Source organism: Aulostomus chinensis, chromosome 22 (genome assembly GCF_037954235.1).
Source record: "Aulostomus chinensis isolate RoL2024-O1b breed Wild chromosome 22, RoL_Achi_v1.0, whole genome shotgun sequence".
NCBI lineage: Eukaryota > Metazoa > Chordata > Actinopteri > Syngnathiformes > Aulostomidae > Aulostomus > Aulostomus chinensis.
The window spans coordinates 20,215,001-20,231,848 of NC_141341.1; the positions used below are offsets into that span (position 1 = coordinate 20,215,001).

At 50.2% G+C, this 16,848-nt stretch overlaps 1 protein-coding gene across 2 annotated transcripts in view; it reads left to right on the plus strand.

Annotated features, from left to right (window-relative positions):
- Positions 1 to 12,007, plus strand: part of phf14 (PHD finger protein 14) — a 74,060-nt gene extending 62,053 nt beyond the window's left edge. For both annotated transcript variants that reach the window (XM_086193619.1, XM_086193620.1), the window contains exon 18: positions 10,875 to 12,007. In XM_086193619.1, the coding sequence (XP_086049745.1) occupies positions 10,875 to 10,949 (75 nt within the window). In that variant the 3' untranslated portion in view covers positions 10,950 to 12,007. The remainder of the gene's footprint in view (positions 1 to 10,874) is intronic.
- The last annotated feature ends 4,841 nt before the right edge of the window (positions 12,008 to 16,848 follow it).

Genomic DNA, 16,848 nt, shown 5'->3' on the forward strand with positions numbered 1-16,848 from the left:
ATCAAAGATCTGCAGTGGTTGGGTTTGTGAGGAACACGCTGAGGAACAGACCCCATCTGTTTGTAGCGACTGCTCTCTCTCTCTTTTGCTTCTCCTTTCCGACTGATAAACATGGGTGTAGGGTCTAAGGGGCGTCCAGCAGCCTGTGGTTCTGCCTGGCAAGCTTGTGTTTGGTTAGCATTTAGCCACAGTAGCTCCCGGTGGCCTAACTTACTGAGGCTCCAGGTGCTGAACCAGCTCCTTGAATCCCTCGGCTCAAGCCACTGACGGCATTGTTGGGTGCTCGTTCATGTGGTACAAGCTAGATATAAAGTGTTGAGTAGCATTGCATGATTTACTTGATCTGCTCTGTAATGGGCTCCTATATACTGGCTAATAAATGTTTTCTGGTGCCTGTGAGCTCAGAGACCCTCTGAGAGGGAGGAAGGAGGGTTTTTAGCAGTTGTCAGAGGGGAAAGTTAGAAAACAGCGGGTGGAGAGTGAGGCGAGCCGCTCTCGACTGCTGCACTCTTCGGCCCCTTGTTGTTGACTTCATGTCAGTGGACAGACACCTGAGAGGTAATGTCATGTTCACTTTCAGCAACCCACTCAAATCTGCTGCTTCCTCCCTGATGATGCTCAGAGAACACAACTGAAACATTTGTCTCACTTTTGTCCTCGTATGAAACTCGTGTTTTTCCACCTTGCAGCAGGAAACAGTACGGCAGCAGCAACATGTATCCATCATCTGGAAATAATGACTGCCTCATATTTACTCAGATTATGATGGCGTATCCTCTGGGAAAGGAAGTTTGACCCACATGAAAGAAGCGATACTACCCACTGCTGGTAGACCAGGTCCTGGCTGACAGAAAATGCCCTTTGGTGTCTTGGTAATCTCTCTTGAAGCCTGCTGACTTGATTTGTTACCATGTTTGTGAGTTGGTCCTCGCGAGCCTCTCCAGCTGTGTCACCTCACACTTGCTCGTGTCCGTGTTTCTTCATTCATGGTGGAATAACCCGGCAGCTCCACTCCAGGCGGCTACCCGACAAACTCTATTGTCTCTCGAACTGGGTGAGTGATGATGTCATCCACATGGCCATTTGGATCATGAACAAATTGCATCTTGAAGGAGTTCTCTTAAAACAGTTTGGTCTTGTAATGGGTTGTGGTTTAACTTGGAGATATGGCAGGCCAACCATCTGGAGTGGAGTCTGCAGCTGTAAGGAAACGAGCCTGAGACAGCCGGGTTTCTGTGGCTGCCTCCTGCGAAAGGTCACTGTAAATGAGATTGTGAGTGTCAGGTCTTGATTAATAACAAATGTGTTTTTGATGAGGGTTTGTCCTGTGATTTGCTGCTATTGTTGAGGTATTAGGAGAGCAGCAGTAATTACAGGGAAGCTGCTGGGCCACAGTTGTTGCAGGCATATTCAGCAGTTGAGAGGCTGTGCACAGGTTTGTGTTGTGTAGAGGCCCAATAAAAAGCTTCATCAGACCGGCTTGAGTTCATTAGAGACGCTGTGTTTCTCTCGGCCTGCTCTGCTTAGATAAACCTCAGTCTGACCAAGGCCACATCCCTCCCACGGCCGCCCCAGGCCCTCGCCGAATTGATTTCAGCAATAAAGTGACGGTCTTACCGTAATATACGGGTGGCCTTTAATTCCAGCCCGTTACTGTGCCAAGGGGGGCTTGTTCAAGGCTTTATTTACACCCTTGCAGCGCTGCCTGGCATGCTGGGCTCCACGGTGAATTACATCAGAAGATTTGGATAAAAGGTTTGAAATGCCAAAAGCTCTTAAAGTTGTTCAGGCAGTATACTCAATGGTGAACTTGTGTGGGATGCGCTACTTTAGCTCTACTTAGAGGTTTTGTCATGAAAAGGATTGCAGCTGTTGAAATTACTGTCCGCTTCTTCTCATCCTCCACAGCCGAAGGCCCCCTCCCACTCGGCAAACACTTTGTATTTGAAGTTTACATGACACTTATCTGTTTGCCTTTCCTGACTGCAGAATGTTGGGTGTCCAATGTGCTTGTCATTCTTTATGGTTTGTAGCAGCTCATGTACTTCCTGATGTCATTCCCAATTCAGAGCAAGATTACCTGCAAGCTGTGCCATCAATCAGAAGTTTCATCGCTTGACCTGTGAAAGACTGTAATTAAATTAGCCTAATTAACTTAATGGAGTGTTGCAGTTGGCTGACTTTACTAGAGAGAGTAAATTGAAAGAAAAATAGGCGTCATTACTCATCAGATGTTTGGGTGTTTAGTGTGGGGCAGGGGGAACTCCTCACCCACTGGGCGTCTGTCTGAGTGGGAAAATCTCACCTCTAGCCTGTTTTTATTCTCTCAATGAGGCGTTTTTCATGAGCTGTCTGAGTGGTTTAATCAGTATCATTGGTGCATTTATGGAGTGAAGATAAATCCTGGCGTGTGACTGGAATCTGTTGCTCTCTATGTTCTCTTATCTGTATTCCAGCTGAATCTTAATGGTGTGCGGAGCGTGCGATCAATAGGCCCAACAGTTGAGGCTTTTATTCAGCATATGAGCTGCTTAGAGCATGATAACCTCATCAATGATGGCTGTTTTGTAGATGTGGCCAAAGTTTAACCACAGTTTAATGTGATTTAAAGGCAGGCAGGGGGAGCTAAACCAGCCTGCAGGGAGCACCGACGTGGTCAAGGGTGGCCGGGCAGGACGCCGAAGACGAAGGGAAAATCAATGGCTGGGAGTCACTTCAATCACTTTAACTAGGAGCTACAGATGCCCATGCTCCTCTCAGGGGCCAATTTGTGGAGTAAACAGGAGTATGTGATTGCTGTCAGAGTCCCCAGTGTCCCTGGCAGTCCTTCCTCTAGACCTGGCTGCATTCTAATGACCGTCTTAGCAGAGGGTGCATGGGCCACTTTTTGGTCCTCTTGTATTTCATGTAGCCAAACCCTGAGCCGTCATTAAGATGACACTGGTCGATGCTGCGGCTGGTGGTGCTGGTGGTGCTGGTGGTGGTGCTGCTGGAGCTGCTGCTGCTGGAGCTGCTAATGCTGCTGCTGCTGCTGCTGCTGCTGCTGCTGCTGCTGGAGCTGCTGCTGCTGCTGCTGGAGCTGCTGCTGCTGCTGCTGCTGCTGCTGGAGCTGCTGCTGGAGCTGCTGCTGCTGCTGCTGGAGCTGCTGCTGGAGCTGCTGCTGCTGTTGCTGGAGCTGCTGCTGCTGCTGCTGGAGCTGCTGCTGGAGCTGCTGGAGCTGCTGCTGGAGCTGGAGCTGCTGCTGCTGCTGCTGTCTCCACTTTCTTCCTAATCTCTCTCCTAGCTGCCCCCCCCCCCCCCAAATTCCTGGTGTGTTTCTGTTAAGAACTCTAATATGAAACATTCACATGTGGTGGTGAAATTCAAATTTCCTGTCTGTAAAATCTCTTGGTTTCTTACTCCTGTATGGATGGAAAAGCACTCTTAGAAGGAAGCATGGACATTTCCACCATATTCTTGTTAACGGTTGAGCCCAGTCTGAACGTTCGTTGGTGATGAATAATAATCATCAGGAGCAGCAACCGTCCCAAGTCTGATTTTTGTCTCTTATTTTGTCTGGGTTTTTTTGCCCCAACCGTCTGATTGCTGCTCACACTTCCTCCCTCAGTCTCTTGAGGTGATGAAGGTCTGGTGGTAAACATGAACCCCAGACACACACACACACACACACACATACACACACACACACACACACATTGATCTGGTTTGATGGCGCCAATTTAAACGCTCAGATTTTAAACACAGCAGACCTGAGAGATCACGCCGATTTAGGATGTCGCCGCGCTCACTCGGGCAACGAGCATTACAGTGGTGTCCCAGGCTGCAGAGATGAAGGCAAAACACACTACCTCTGAGACCTCAGCAGACCAAGACGCTGCAGGTTTCTACTCTCCACTCCAATCTGGGTTCGCTGAGGCGTTTTGTTCACGTCCAAAGTGAAGTCAAGAGAACTCTGCTGCCAGACACATTTGTCATTCACAACTCAGCTGGAATTCACTCTTTTCCAATCAAGACAAACAAGGAGAAATAAATCTAATTATTAGTACATCTGTTAATTTACATCTGCCACAGAGTTACACAAAGCTGAGTCGTCCATCATCATTCAGTGCAGTGTTGTGCTACAAAGTACACAGTCGTCTGTGTAGTTGGGCTCACATTTTTGTGATTGTGTCGTATCGTACGAGCATCAGCATGATGTGTCTCAGCCTGGACTGCAGGGTTTCTCTCAGGAGAGTGTGTTGAGACACAAACTGCACAGACACACATTTAACAAATGGCTGAGGTGCAGGAGTGTGTCCCTGTGATGCTATAAATCACACTAATGAGGAAGGGCAGAAAGCTTCTTGTGTGGAACAGAGAGGTTCATAGGAAACAGCAGCTGAAGACTCCTTCCTCCGCTGCTGCTGGACGGACGCTCTGCCTGCTGCAGGAACACACACCTCTCCTGCTGGCGCTCACACACAGAGGGTTTTGTTCTCTTGTCATCTGAAATTCTAATGTGAGTTGCATTGTCAGGTGTAGCATTGAGGGACACTGTGCTGGCCTCTTACTGGTCCACATTGCTCTCTGGTCAGTTTATGGGAGGGTTTTTTCAGGGCTCTATTTGTTCTGGTCCTGGCCTGAATTGACCAGACATTCTGAGCAATGCTAATGTACTGGAAGCTAAAGGGTTATAAATAATAGTGGTTCTTGTTCTGGTTGAAAAGCCTGTGGCAGGTGGACCTGTCATGAAGAATCAGAATCAGAATCTTTTTATTGTCGCTGTACCGGGGGGGGGGGGGGGGGGGCAGTGAAAATAGTTCAAAGGAGCGCTCTACCAGAGCCACCATGCACCACAGAAAGCACATACAAGAAAAGATGCAATAAATAAAAAAATAAACTACAAGCAATGTGAGAACAGTAAAAATATAGAAACAAAGATTTTAAAAAGAAACAAGTGAAAAAAAGTGAGAGGTGCAAAAGGAGATTTTAAAGAGAACAAATTAAGGTGCAGGACAGGATGAGGTAGTTTGATGGTTGTTGATGGGGGGGGGGGTCAAGAGAGTTGTGTGTGTGCATAGAAGGACATTTCGTGTGTGTAGACAACAATAATGAAGCCTTTCAAAGGTGATGCTGTGGGCCAGCCTCTGACGACAGAAGGACTTGGAGTCATGAAAGTCTGTGACACATTCTGGCTTATAAAGCTCATCGAATCAGCAACTGGAGTTTTGCAGGCAGGCTGATGGAAAGTGACATCACTCATGAACATGCATGATGAGATCAGCACAGCCATGCAGGAACTCACAGCAGGCCCTCATAGACCTCACAGTCGACGCATCGACGTCTGGCGTGTTTCTGCTCTCATTATCAGCCATCATATCATTGTCGTCATTATCAGGCATCATAATTGTGAACCACACCCATCTATGGAGGCATTGACCAGTCAGTGAGAAGTGAGATGATGGCTGCTGCTGCTGGAGCTGCTGCTGCTGGAGCTGCTGCTGCTGGAGCTGCTGCTGCTGGAGCTGCTGCTGCTGCTGGAGCTGCTGGTGGTGCTGCTGCTGCTGCTGGAGCTGCTGCTGCTGCTGCTGGAGCTGCTGCTGCTGGTGCTGCTGCTGCTGGTGCTGCTGCTGGTGCTGGAGCTGCTGGTGCTGGAGCTGCTGCTGGAGCTGCTGGAGCTGCTGCTGCTGCTGCTGCTGCTGCTGCTGCTGCTGGTGCTGCTGCTGCTGCTGCTGCTGCTGCTGCTGGTGGTGGTGCTGCTGCTGCTGGAGCTGGTGGTGGTGCTGCTGCTGCTGCTGCTGGAGCTGGTGGTGGTGCTGCTGGTGGTGGTGCTGCTGCTGCTGCTGCTGCTGGTGCTGCTGCTGGAGCTGCTGCTGGTGGTGGTGCTGGTGGTGCTGCTGCTGCTGCTGCTGGAGCTGGTGGTGGTGCTGTTGGAGCTGCTGCTGCTGCTGCTGGAGCTGGTGGTGGTGCTGTTGGAGCTGCTGCTGCTCTTCTTGGAGGGAAAAAAGTCGGACATTATAGAATGCCCTTTGTAATAAATGAAATGGGAATTGCAAATATGAGCAGTCGTGAAATTTAATTGTGCCCTGTGATGGCGGGTTGGTGGGAGCAGGAGAGCGGCAGCGGCGGCGGGGCAGAGGTTGTCCAATGTAGCGAGTAACACACTACCTGAACGGGCTAATGAAGCCGCTGTTTATGACCCACTGCAATTGGGTCATCTCATGAATGGCAACAAGATGCTGCTGTTTGAGCACACACACACGTGGACACGCATGTACACACACACTCACACACACACACATACACATACATCTGAATAAGTTTCCATCTTAATTTTCAGTCACTTTTTTAAAGGGCAGAAAACACAAAACTACAAATGAGCCTGCAAGAAGGAGAGGAACCATTTAGTGGCCTTTATATTCTGTCAGAACTGGACCCAGTAGATGTGTCACAGCTGTCACACGCGTGAGGAGGCTCAGCTGGTTTAAACTGTACAATGGTCCTTTTGGACGTTGTTGGGTTGGAGGAAGACTTCCAACCGCTGGACTGACGATTGCAGAGAAGTCAAACATGTTTTCATCTCACCTCTGAAAGCCATTGAGGGCACAGTGGTGTCCAGAAACAGCAACAAAAAGAGTAAAGAATCAAACCAATATGAGCCACAGGTAAACAGAAAGGACTCCAGTGAAATGAGACCTGTGGACCATCTGGTGGTGGGGAAACATCCAAGTTGAACTTATTTTGCAGATTGTTCCATTCTACATTTTAAGTAATACAACTAACACATGGAACACGTGACAGTTTTGCTTGTTCAGTTGACCAGCAGAGTGTGGAGCAACAACCTGTTCAGTTATTCTGTGATTTCAGGGTTTAAAGAGATGAAACATAGGAAGGCAGCAGCTGAACCAGTCGGACAGCGACTGAAGGACTCGGTCTGAGTCCCGGGGACCAGCCTTTCAGGTCAGGCTGACGGTCCAGTCATGAGTCAGGTGAAGATTGTTGCTCTGCAGGTGGATGCAGTACAATAGAAAAGAGGTGGAGTTAGCTGGGTGAAGGAGGGACGCTGTCATTTACATGAGAATCTAACACAGAAGCTTGTGGTATTTGAAACAGAACTGCAACTCAAGATCGGTTCCAAAAGCTTCTAGTGAACGCTCTCTGGACATCTGATGAAATGTACAACGCTGAGGAAGGAAAAAGCAATGACAGATACGAGTTGATTGAATCAACTTAGGATGTCATCTTTGAAGAATAAAATCAAGAGCCAATCAGAACCAGTCTGATCAATCTACAGTCTCACAGGTTCACCTCTCCTACCCTGCGTCACATGATGAAGCTGCCCTCTGCCCAGATGACATTTCATTGTCCGAAATGTATGTGAGGCCTCCCGAGGCTCTCGCCCCCCGTCAGGAGAGACCGCCGGGGTTTGCTCTTGTGAAACTCAGGTGACCCTCCAGCCGTTGCTCCACGTCCGTGTACAGCAGCATCAGCATTCGTGTGACGAGTGGTGGCCCAGTATTCAGTCTCTCTAACAGCGCCAGCAGCGTTAGAGATCAGCAGCACTTTGATGATGTCAGTGGTGCGGCTGTCGCTCTGCTGCCCCCCAGCAGAAGCAACTTCTGCTGCTTTGAATGGCGATTGTGATTCTGCGAACACACATGAAGGCCATCATGTGAGCGAGTGCTCGCCTCTGTTTGCTGTCAGAGCTAACGCACCTTTCTAATCAATGTCAGATATTTCCTAGGCGACATGACAACTGGCTCATTCTCACCCTGACCATCTCAGTTCTGTGACTCCCTGGGCTCATGAGGAGAAGCAGGAAACGCTGGAACGAATCCATCCCTGCACGTCATATCACTGAAACTGAAGGCAAAGAGTGTCCCTGTTCATGGCCTCCCTCCGGGGGGGGGTAAGCAGACAGACAGCAGGATAATACCAGGCTCAGAGGAGCCTTCCCTCGGGCAAAGAGAGGAGTGATAGGTGGCTGACAGGTGGAGTGGGGACGATAAATGGCACACGAGGAATCCTGTGAGGGCCCGAGAGGCCAGGAGGTCTGGTGTCACCCCTCTCCCCAGGGACACACACTAAATCAGAGGAGGTACATCTTTGGCTTTATGAGATAGTTAGCATGCGCTGGCCCCTCCTCCCCTCTTGTTTCCCATTTAAGAGTCGACTGGCCCTCTGATAACGAATGGTGCCACAGGTAATTGGAAAATTGGCAGGCTTGTCAGGGAGATTTGGTGGATGGCACTAGTGTATACGAGGGTGGAGTTCATGAGGTGTCACCCCTCAGCTCGATTTATATCAACCCTATGGACCAGTGCTAGAAAGTATCCAGAGTTCAAGAAAAAGTGTGTGTGCATGTTTTTCTCCGGGGGGAGACTGCATATCAAGAATGTAGCAGAGGCTCTGACAAGGTTCCTGTTGGCAAAGACATGATAGATGCCCTGTCCTTTGCATTAACCCCAACCTTAATTTACTGCTCCTACACGCCCTAACAACTGCTGCACATCGCTCCGCACATCCTCCCTGGGATTTATTGCCAGTAGAATCGAGGAAAAACACCAATCTGCATTATCAAATGACGCTCAACGTGTGCTTTGACAGGAGGCTTCACCAGCACATCTTTCTTCATACATCCCTGATACCTGCAGGGATATCCGCTTCATTTCTCGAGCGCCGTCTGTGTTTGCCCCCTGGCTGAAGGATACGGATCGCTCCATCTTCTGAAGTGCTGTGTGAGGAGACGCGTCAGTGTGTCCTTCCAATGCGATGCGCATCTCGGTGGACGTTCACGATTCAACGCCGTCATGTGTTGCACCGCTGTTGAAGCCTGAATATCACTTAGCAAGAAGCCATGCGTGTAGCGGCTCGATATTTATCGCTAACGTTGGACTGCCCCCCAGTGGATAAAGTCTGCACAGTCCTGTGAATGAACACGAGGACATCGTCAATATTGACAAAGGCGAAGTCCAACATAAATGGATTGTTAAGAATAATGAGGAGTGGGATTGTAGAGGACGACTGACGGCACGTTCTGAACGCCGCTGCCTTGTAATTACAGGATCTGCAGACATCTTGTTGGGGGCTTGTGGTCTTTAAAGATGAGAGACTCTTTGTGTTGTAGGAAAACAGTGAATGGGCCTGCTGCTGAAATTCCCCATCACAGTCTATTGTTTCCAGGTATTCAGAGGCGTGTAGTCTAATTAGCGAGAGCCCGGTTGGGACATGTGCCTTGAGGCAAAAGACACGTTATGTTCTTTTGAGTGACAGCAAGGTAGAACTTTCCGGATGTCGGCTCCGTTCAGGAGGTGTTTCAGGCTGCAGATCTCACGCTGCGATCCGACATTCTGCTGCCTAAATGTGTTTATTAACCTCTGGAAGGAGATAATTGTATCTGTCAGAGTCATTTAATCACCACTGTCACTTTCATTTTGTCTGCTTTACTAAACCTGCCGGCTCCTCGGTCGCCCCGTGACTCCTGCCCCCCGTGTCTCATTTTATTCTTTCTTTATTCTAAAAATCACACTGAGATTTGGAGGCTGTTTTGTGGTTTACGTGCTGCTGGGGAGGAGGCATCCAGCGCTCAGCGTGGGACGGAGCACTGGGAGCTCCTGAGCCAGCAGCTCCTCTCACTCTCGTTCTCACCGTCACCGCTGAAGCATTTAGGAAAACATCAAATGGGGATTTTTTGGACAGAAATTAGGGTTTGATTTGCAATTAATTTTTGTCCCCACACTTTAGTTCACTAGTCACCGTGTAATAGTGTGAGAACGTGCTGGATCGTGACCCCGTGATACCGTCACTCCATAATCTGCTCCATAATCCACCACAGATTAAGACTTAAAGTGGTGACGCTCTCTGAGATGAAGGCAGTAAGAAGAAGAACCAGAGTTGAGACGAAACAGGTGGGATGTGGAAAATCCTCGGAAAGAATGAAGTGAATCAGACGTGAGCTCGTCCTCCTTCTTCTCGTCTGAAGCGTCTTCCACTCACAAAGAACGGGGATGAGTTTCATCTTCACTCCCACCTGGATGGATCCTATCAGGCCCTCGGTTCCCGTCCTCCAGATGAGAGCGCCGTCGTCTCCTCGACCTCGTGTGTTTGACACTAACGGGTATTCACTCCGTGTCCAGCTCATTTCTACGTGCACGTTGGGCTCTGCTCGCTTCCTAAACCCAACTGACCTTCGCTCAGCAACGTATCAGCAATGCAGCCAGGTGGGGAAGCCCCGAAGCTCCGCCCCCTGCCACCACCTGCACCGAGCAGAGCGGATTGTTCAGAACTCGTTTATCAGAATCACACAGAGAATCAGATTTTAGTTTAATAGTTTTATAGTTTGACAAAGCAAGGAAATAAGGAGTCTTCATCTGAGTATCCATGGTGACCATCTTTTCCTTCTTCTTCTTCGTCTTATCCTTCTCCTTTTTCCGGCAGGCTCAGCACTGCTGGGTGCACTGTTGTTGGGGGGTGTATACACAGCGACCCCGGGTCGCCTCTGATTGGTTAGAGCGACTGCCTGTCACTAAACGGGACGTTTACTCACCGAGATTAACGGCATTCAATCCAAACTCTTCAAAATGGTGGATGTTTTCTCGGGTCTGCAGGAGAGCTCTGACAGGATGGGACATTTTACTTATCGTTTGAAGTATTTGGAACATTGTTGCAGTTGTTGGGTTCTGCACACTGACAGCTGCCTCTGCTCCCTGTTCACCACGGGGAAGTCTTTGGTTTGATCTCGCTGACTCCTCCGTTGAACTTCTTTGCTTTTTAGCCCAGCGCTGAGAGAATCTTTCCATGCATCACTTTTTGTCTGCTGCAGGCAGTGTTTCCTCGATGGCTTCACGTGCTGCCGTGCGTGATCTCTGACAGTCCCGTGTTCCGTGTGTTTGCAGGAGGAAGAGGAGGAGCAGCTGGAGGAAGGAGACTCTGTTAAGGAGGAAACAGCAGAGCAGGAGATTCCAAATTGAGCGGAAGGACACCACCACCACCACCACCGCGGAGCTGTGGCGTCACCGGCCGTCTTAGCATTTCTTTCCAGACACGCTACTTTCTACTAGCCTCCCAAAGTTTCTAGACAGCCAGCAGTTAGCTTTCACTCAGATAGTTGAGAGGTATTTTAGAAAACACTATTTAAGGTGATATCTTCGGATTCAAGGGTGGAGTTTGTACTTTTCAGCAACGGCGCTGGACAGACACAGCGACACTCTGATGAAGGTCCAGCCTCGTCTTCACCTGGACCAGTCGGGAGGCGTCGGACCGATGAAGACCAGCCTCCTGATGGAGACCAGACATTTTCCACGCAGTCTATTTTCATACACCATCAATCATCAGTGTCCTGTTTACAAGATGAAGTGGGGGGGGGGGGGTCTGCCGTCAGCCACCAAGTGCTTTCCACGAGAACACGCACTTCACTTTGACTGCAGTTTTAGGATTTTATTTTTGATATTTTACGAGTACCTTCTTCTCCATTTTCAATCTGCTTAATTTCGCGTTTGCTTATGTGGCAGCCATCTTTGATTGACAGCATCTTTACATGTTACAGGTCCACGGGTGTCGTACGTTCTCGTGGAAGTCGCTCCACGTGTCGCGTCCGGTTCTATTTAGTTACGTAGGTTTAGTTCTGGGCTTCTCTTTGCTTTGCCAGGTGGGCTTTGAGCTGCCAGTCGTCTGAGGTCGGCTGGTCACTGCGCGTTCACACCAAACGCAGCGCGTCTCACTCCTCATGGTTGAATACTGCAAATACACGTGAACTCATGAACTTTGACCCTTCTCACCCGAGAGGAGGAGAGTAGCAGCGGTTCACCTCCATCATCTACATGGCTGCCTTGTACGCTACATGACATCAGTGAAAATGTTCTGGTCACATGACCCAACTCTGCCTCTGTCATGTGAGGTGTTTACCGTGATGATTTAGCTTCTGTACTGTCAGAGACCATCGGTGTGACCAGAGAGGACTGTCAGGCCAAAGCACCATCAGACTTGCACCGTCAACCTAAAATTAACCCGTAAAGTGCCAATAAATCTGAACTGCAAAACCGTGTGACCGTCCATGGCTGACGCACCAACGCACAATCAAGGCCTCACTGCCTCTCTGAGTGTGGTGACGCCAAACCTGCTTCAAGATTCAGGTGAAGGAAGCAGGAGTTGATGAAGCAGATGAACTGCAGGGACAAGAACTTGTGTCAAGACCGTAGTGGTCTAGGAGGGAGGGGGGTCCAGACGTAACGGCAGACGTGGTCAGTCTCACCAGGCTGAGCTGAGGGTCTGAAGCAGGTCGATGACGTCCAGGCTCATTTATTAACCACACACCTGACACATTACATCCAGATGTGCAAAATACACCGTGAATTCAAAATGTGTCCAAATTTCATCAAAAACACTGCCTGAGGAAAGCCGAGAGTGTCTGGGTGACCCTCCATTCAGCTGCTGCTGCTCGAGACAGAAAGACCTTGTACATCTACATCCTGGCGTGGACACGCCCACCTCAGTCATGGGAGTCCATGATGATGGTGCTCAGCACCAACACCTCCCCAGCCGAGCCCCGGAGGCCCCATCCGAGGGGCCACGCCAGCTGGATGAAGCCTCATTATCTCCCCGAATATCAGCATCTCACTGTGAGTGCAGCCAGGAAGTGGAGAAGAAGAGACTTCCTGCCCTCAAACATGAGCTGGGTGTTTGTTGTACCTTTGTTGTTGCCTCACACACACACACACACACACACACAGTGGAAAGCACCCTGTAAAGCTCCAACTATCATGCTGGGGTTTGGTCTTCACTCAGGGACAATTGGAAGCCAGGGAAGTGAGGATCAAACCAGCGACCCTTGAATCACCAGAAGACCTCCTCCCTCCTGAGCCCCGGTGAAGCCCCAGGCAGCGGCTTGATACCGACTCGTGAGATTATTGAGGGGTGTCTTCTTGTACATTCACACTCTACTGTCCATGCTGAGCACAAAGGTGTGTGTGTGTGTGTGTGTGCGCGCGCGCGCGGGGGGGGGGGGGGGGGTCATGCACATGTTTAACTGCCAGTCCCTCCATCCTCCCCTCCAGTGCTGCTCAGATCTTCATATTCCATCAGCAGTCAGACGTCAGCGCTCCTGCATTCTGACATTAAGGCATCGAGGGGTGTAATTCCAATTTGTTTCAAAGGAACTATTAATTTGCCCATTTCCAGGCCTGGCAGGAGGGAAGCCCTGCAAGGCTGCTGAAGCGTGAAAGACATTATCTGGAGGCCTCCGTTTTGGACGAGGAGACGTGTAGAATTAATGACAGGAGGCTCCGGCGCCTGCAGACGTTTGAGCCGGGCTCCCCGCGGTCGAGCTCCGAGCGTGCCATCTGAGAGCGATGTCATTAGGCGAATGATGGCACATTAATGACAGAGTGGCCCGCTCTGCCACCCAGTGCCCCGCCAATCTCCCACCTCCACCCGCAGCATACTAAACAGCTCCTGATGATGGTCTCACGCAGAGCGGGGCGGAGTTTCACCGCAACAAAGGAAGATTTGTTGTCTTCACCTCCACACACACACACACACACACACACACACACACACACACCCCTGATGCTGCCAGGTGCCAAGGCAACCAGCAGTTTTGCATCCATGACCCTCAGTCCTGCTGTGATGCTTGACTCCAAACCAAGTCTGACTTTAATCAGCTGATCAGTTCAACTCATCGTCACGTTAGAAGTCACAAGTCCTGTGACGTCATACGTGTTAATAATTAGGGAGCGAGATCAGAACGTCTCAGTCCAGTGAAACTCTGGAACAAGTCCCAGCAAACAAGACAAATGAACCCATCCATCCGTCCATCCATCCCTCCATCCATCCGTCCCTCCATCCACCCCTCCATCCATCCACCCCTCCATCCATCCGTCCCTCCATCCATCCATCCCTCTGTCACTCCATCCATCCCTCCATCCATCCGTCCGTCCCTCCATCCATCCGTCCGTCCCTCCATCCATCCGTCCCTCCATCCACCCCTCCATCCATCCACCCCTCCATCCATCATCCATCCATCCCTCTGGGGCTGCTGAGAGTCCTGGGCTGGTTTCAGGCTCCTAGAGACTCAACCATTGTGAAGCTTTCCTTGGGGGGAGGCTCCTCATATTAACTCACATTCACCACCACTTGTGTCCCCTGCGTCCAACAGTGTCCGTGTGTAGTTTTCTGTCTGTCTGTCACCTTTTCTTCCTCTGTATTTCTTCACACGGGGAAACAAAACGCTTCCACGCGTCACCGTTAAAACTCACTCCATCATCTGCAGCTTCAAAAACTCCAGCTTCAAAAACTCCCTCCAAAAGAATGGAGGATGACAGGCAGACAAGGCTCCATGGGAAGTGTAGTTCCCACTTCTGCTCCATCGTGAAAGGAAAAACTATGATTTCCACTTGCGAAACCTGTAGTGAGAGCCCGTCCCACTGCCATATTCATACCAGCTGCGTCCGTTGGTGATGAGTTTGTCACGTTCAGTCATCAAGAACTCAGACGTCACCTCGCTGCCTCGGACTCTGCACTGTTGTGTTCATTCTGCTTCTCCCTCGTTCTTCTTTGTCTCCCTTCTTCTGTTTTAATGCTTAAAAATCAACTGGCTTTGCATGGATGTTCATCTTGACCTGATGGTGGCGCTGTAAAACTGCATGTAAGTTGACTCTCTTCATCATCATGACTGATGAGCCATCATGCAGCTCTTCTCATCATCTTCTGCAGACTCCGCCCCTTTCAAGTGAGCGTGCTCACAAACAGGTGAAGAAACACCAGCCTGAGGGTGGTTGCTGGTGCTTGTTAACTCAGGTAACCAGATGTTCCCCTGGACATTCCCTGCCTGTGTGGTACTGCATACTGTGTAGCAGTACTGCATGGTACTGCATACTGTGTAGCAGTACTGCATGGTACTGCATACTGTGTAGCAGTACTGCATGGTACTGCATGGTAGACTCCCCTGTACCACAGGGACACCTGCCTGGTGCTCCTGCTGGTTGTTGCTCAGTGCAACATTCACTAATTAGACAACAGCAAAGACAAAGAGGGTGGAACTCCACCGACGGTTGGAGAGGCGGGTTGGAGGCGGAGCTGAGAACTGAACCACCAGGACGCTTCCCAGCTTGGAACACTGGACCAGGTGAAGCCCAGAATTTGTTCCGGACTCATGAATGCATGAATTCATTCATTCATATCATCATTGCATGATGGCCAGAGACTGACGATGACCTCACTCCCCCTGTCGGGCGGTTCCTGGTGACGATGACGGGACCCAGGAGTCACGTGACGACGCTGCAGCAGGGCTCCTCATTAGCTGTGTGTTCAAGCGTGCCGCCCCTGCCAGGGAGCGTGTAGCCGAGACGTGAACGGCGCCGCTGAGGATTTGGTGTCACGGTGACATTTAGCAGGAAGTTCCAGAACGTTCTTATTGTTTGTTTCATCATTTTAATTGCTGAGGATCATTCCTGAGATAACATCGCCTCAACCAGCCGAGACCTTTTCCTGCCTCACTTAATGCCAACTCTGCTGCTGCTTTACCACTGTGTGTGTGTGTGTGTGTGTGTGTGTGTGTGTGTGTGTGTGTGTGTGTGTGTGTGTGTGTGTGTGTGTGTGGTGTAGTAAAACAGCAGTAGACGGTACCTTATTGTCTATATTATCTCTCTCACCTTCAAGGGCAGAAATTTGTCTTCAGTTGCTTTTGCCAAAACAAACCAAAAGATCAATTTCAACGATTTATAACCCAGCAAACCAACAAATTTGCATAAAAGTCCCAACAGGCGTCTCCAGGTGTTGCGTTCTACGAGCACGTGGGACAACACGTGTGTAGCGAGCATCCAGGATTTATGGCAACGGGGTCAAATGCACACGGAGCTCCAGGGAGAGGGAGTCGGATCAGAGCCCGAGATCAAAGTGAGAACACGTTCACAGTCCCGCCACGCTTGGCTCCGCCCCCAAACAGGTCCTGCAGGGACGGACGATAGTATCAGGGTGCAGCCCCGCCTCTGCAGACACGCAGCGCCGCTTCAGCCAGCAACTCTAGAAGGCACCTGATGTTTGACTCTCATGAAAATATCCAGAATATTCTGCTGATGGCGTGGTGGAGATGCAGTCGCACCCGGAGAGGAGCCTCCATTTGAAGTAAATGTACATGTTTGTGACCACGCAGCAGACAAGTACTCGCTGATGAAGCAGGTGTACCTGGTCGCTGCGGCCACCTTCCTCTGGGCTGGTCTGTGTTCAGACAGATGGCATCATGGAGCGCAGAGGGCTGCGGCATCTCCTGGGCCTCCTGACAGCTTCAGGGAGGCGCAGCGGCGCTCAGAGACACACGACCTCCTGGAGAACAGCCTTCTGATTGACGAATTGTGTTTTGGAGGAATTTCTCCTGATTTCCAAGAGTCAGAGAGGAACCGACCAGTGTTTGGCTCAGATGAAGTCTTCCTCAGCAGTCATGTGAGCTCTTTGCCCGTGGGATCAGATATTAATTTGACGCTAAGATCAATAATTCCCTCTTCGTCTCCAGATGAGGACACATCTGCGCTGTTCTCTCGCCTCAGTGCAGCGACCCATAATTCATTCTGTTCCTGTAACCAGCGGCGAGCAGAAGCTCTGTTGATGCTCCCTGGTGCTCGCTGTCATGGCCGACGAGACACAGAATTTTGTAACATGTAAAAAGACGCTTTCATTTGTGTAGTTAATTATTATGACTGGCTCTCGAGTGAATTCGCGGCACAATAAAATGTGTTTACACCTTTATTGTGCCAGTTGTAGCAGCACGGGAGACCCCGCCCCCTGGCCGCGTCCGTGTTTCTGTTGCAGCCATGTGTTTGCTCTACATGTGGAGCTGAGAGGGAAGACGTGTGGAAGGAGGCTGGTCCTTGGCACATG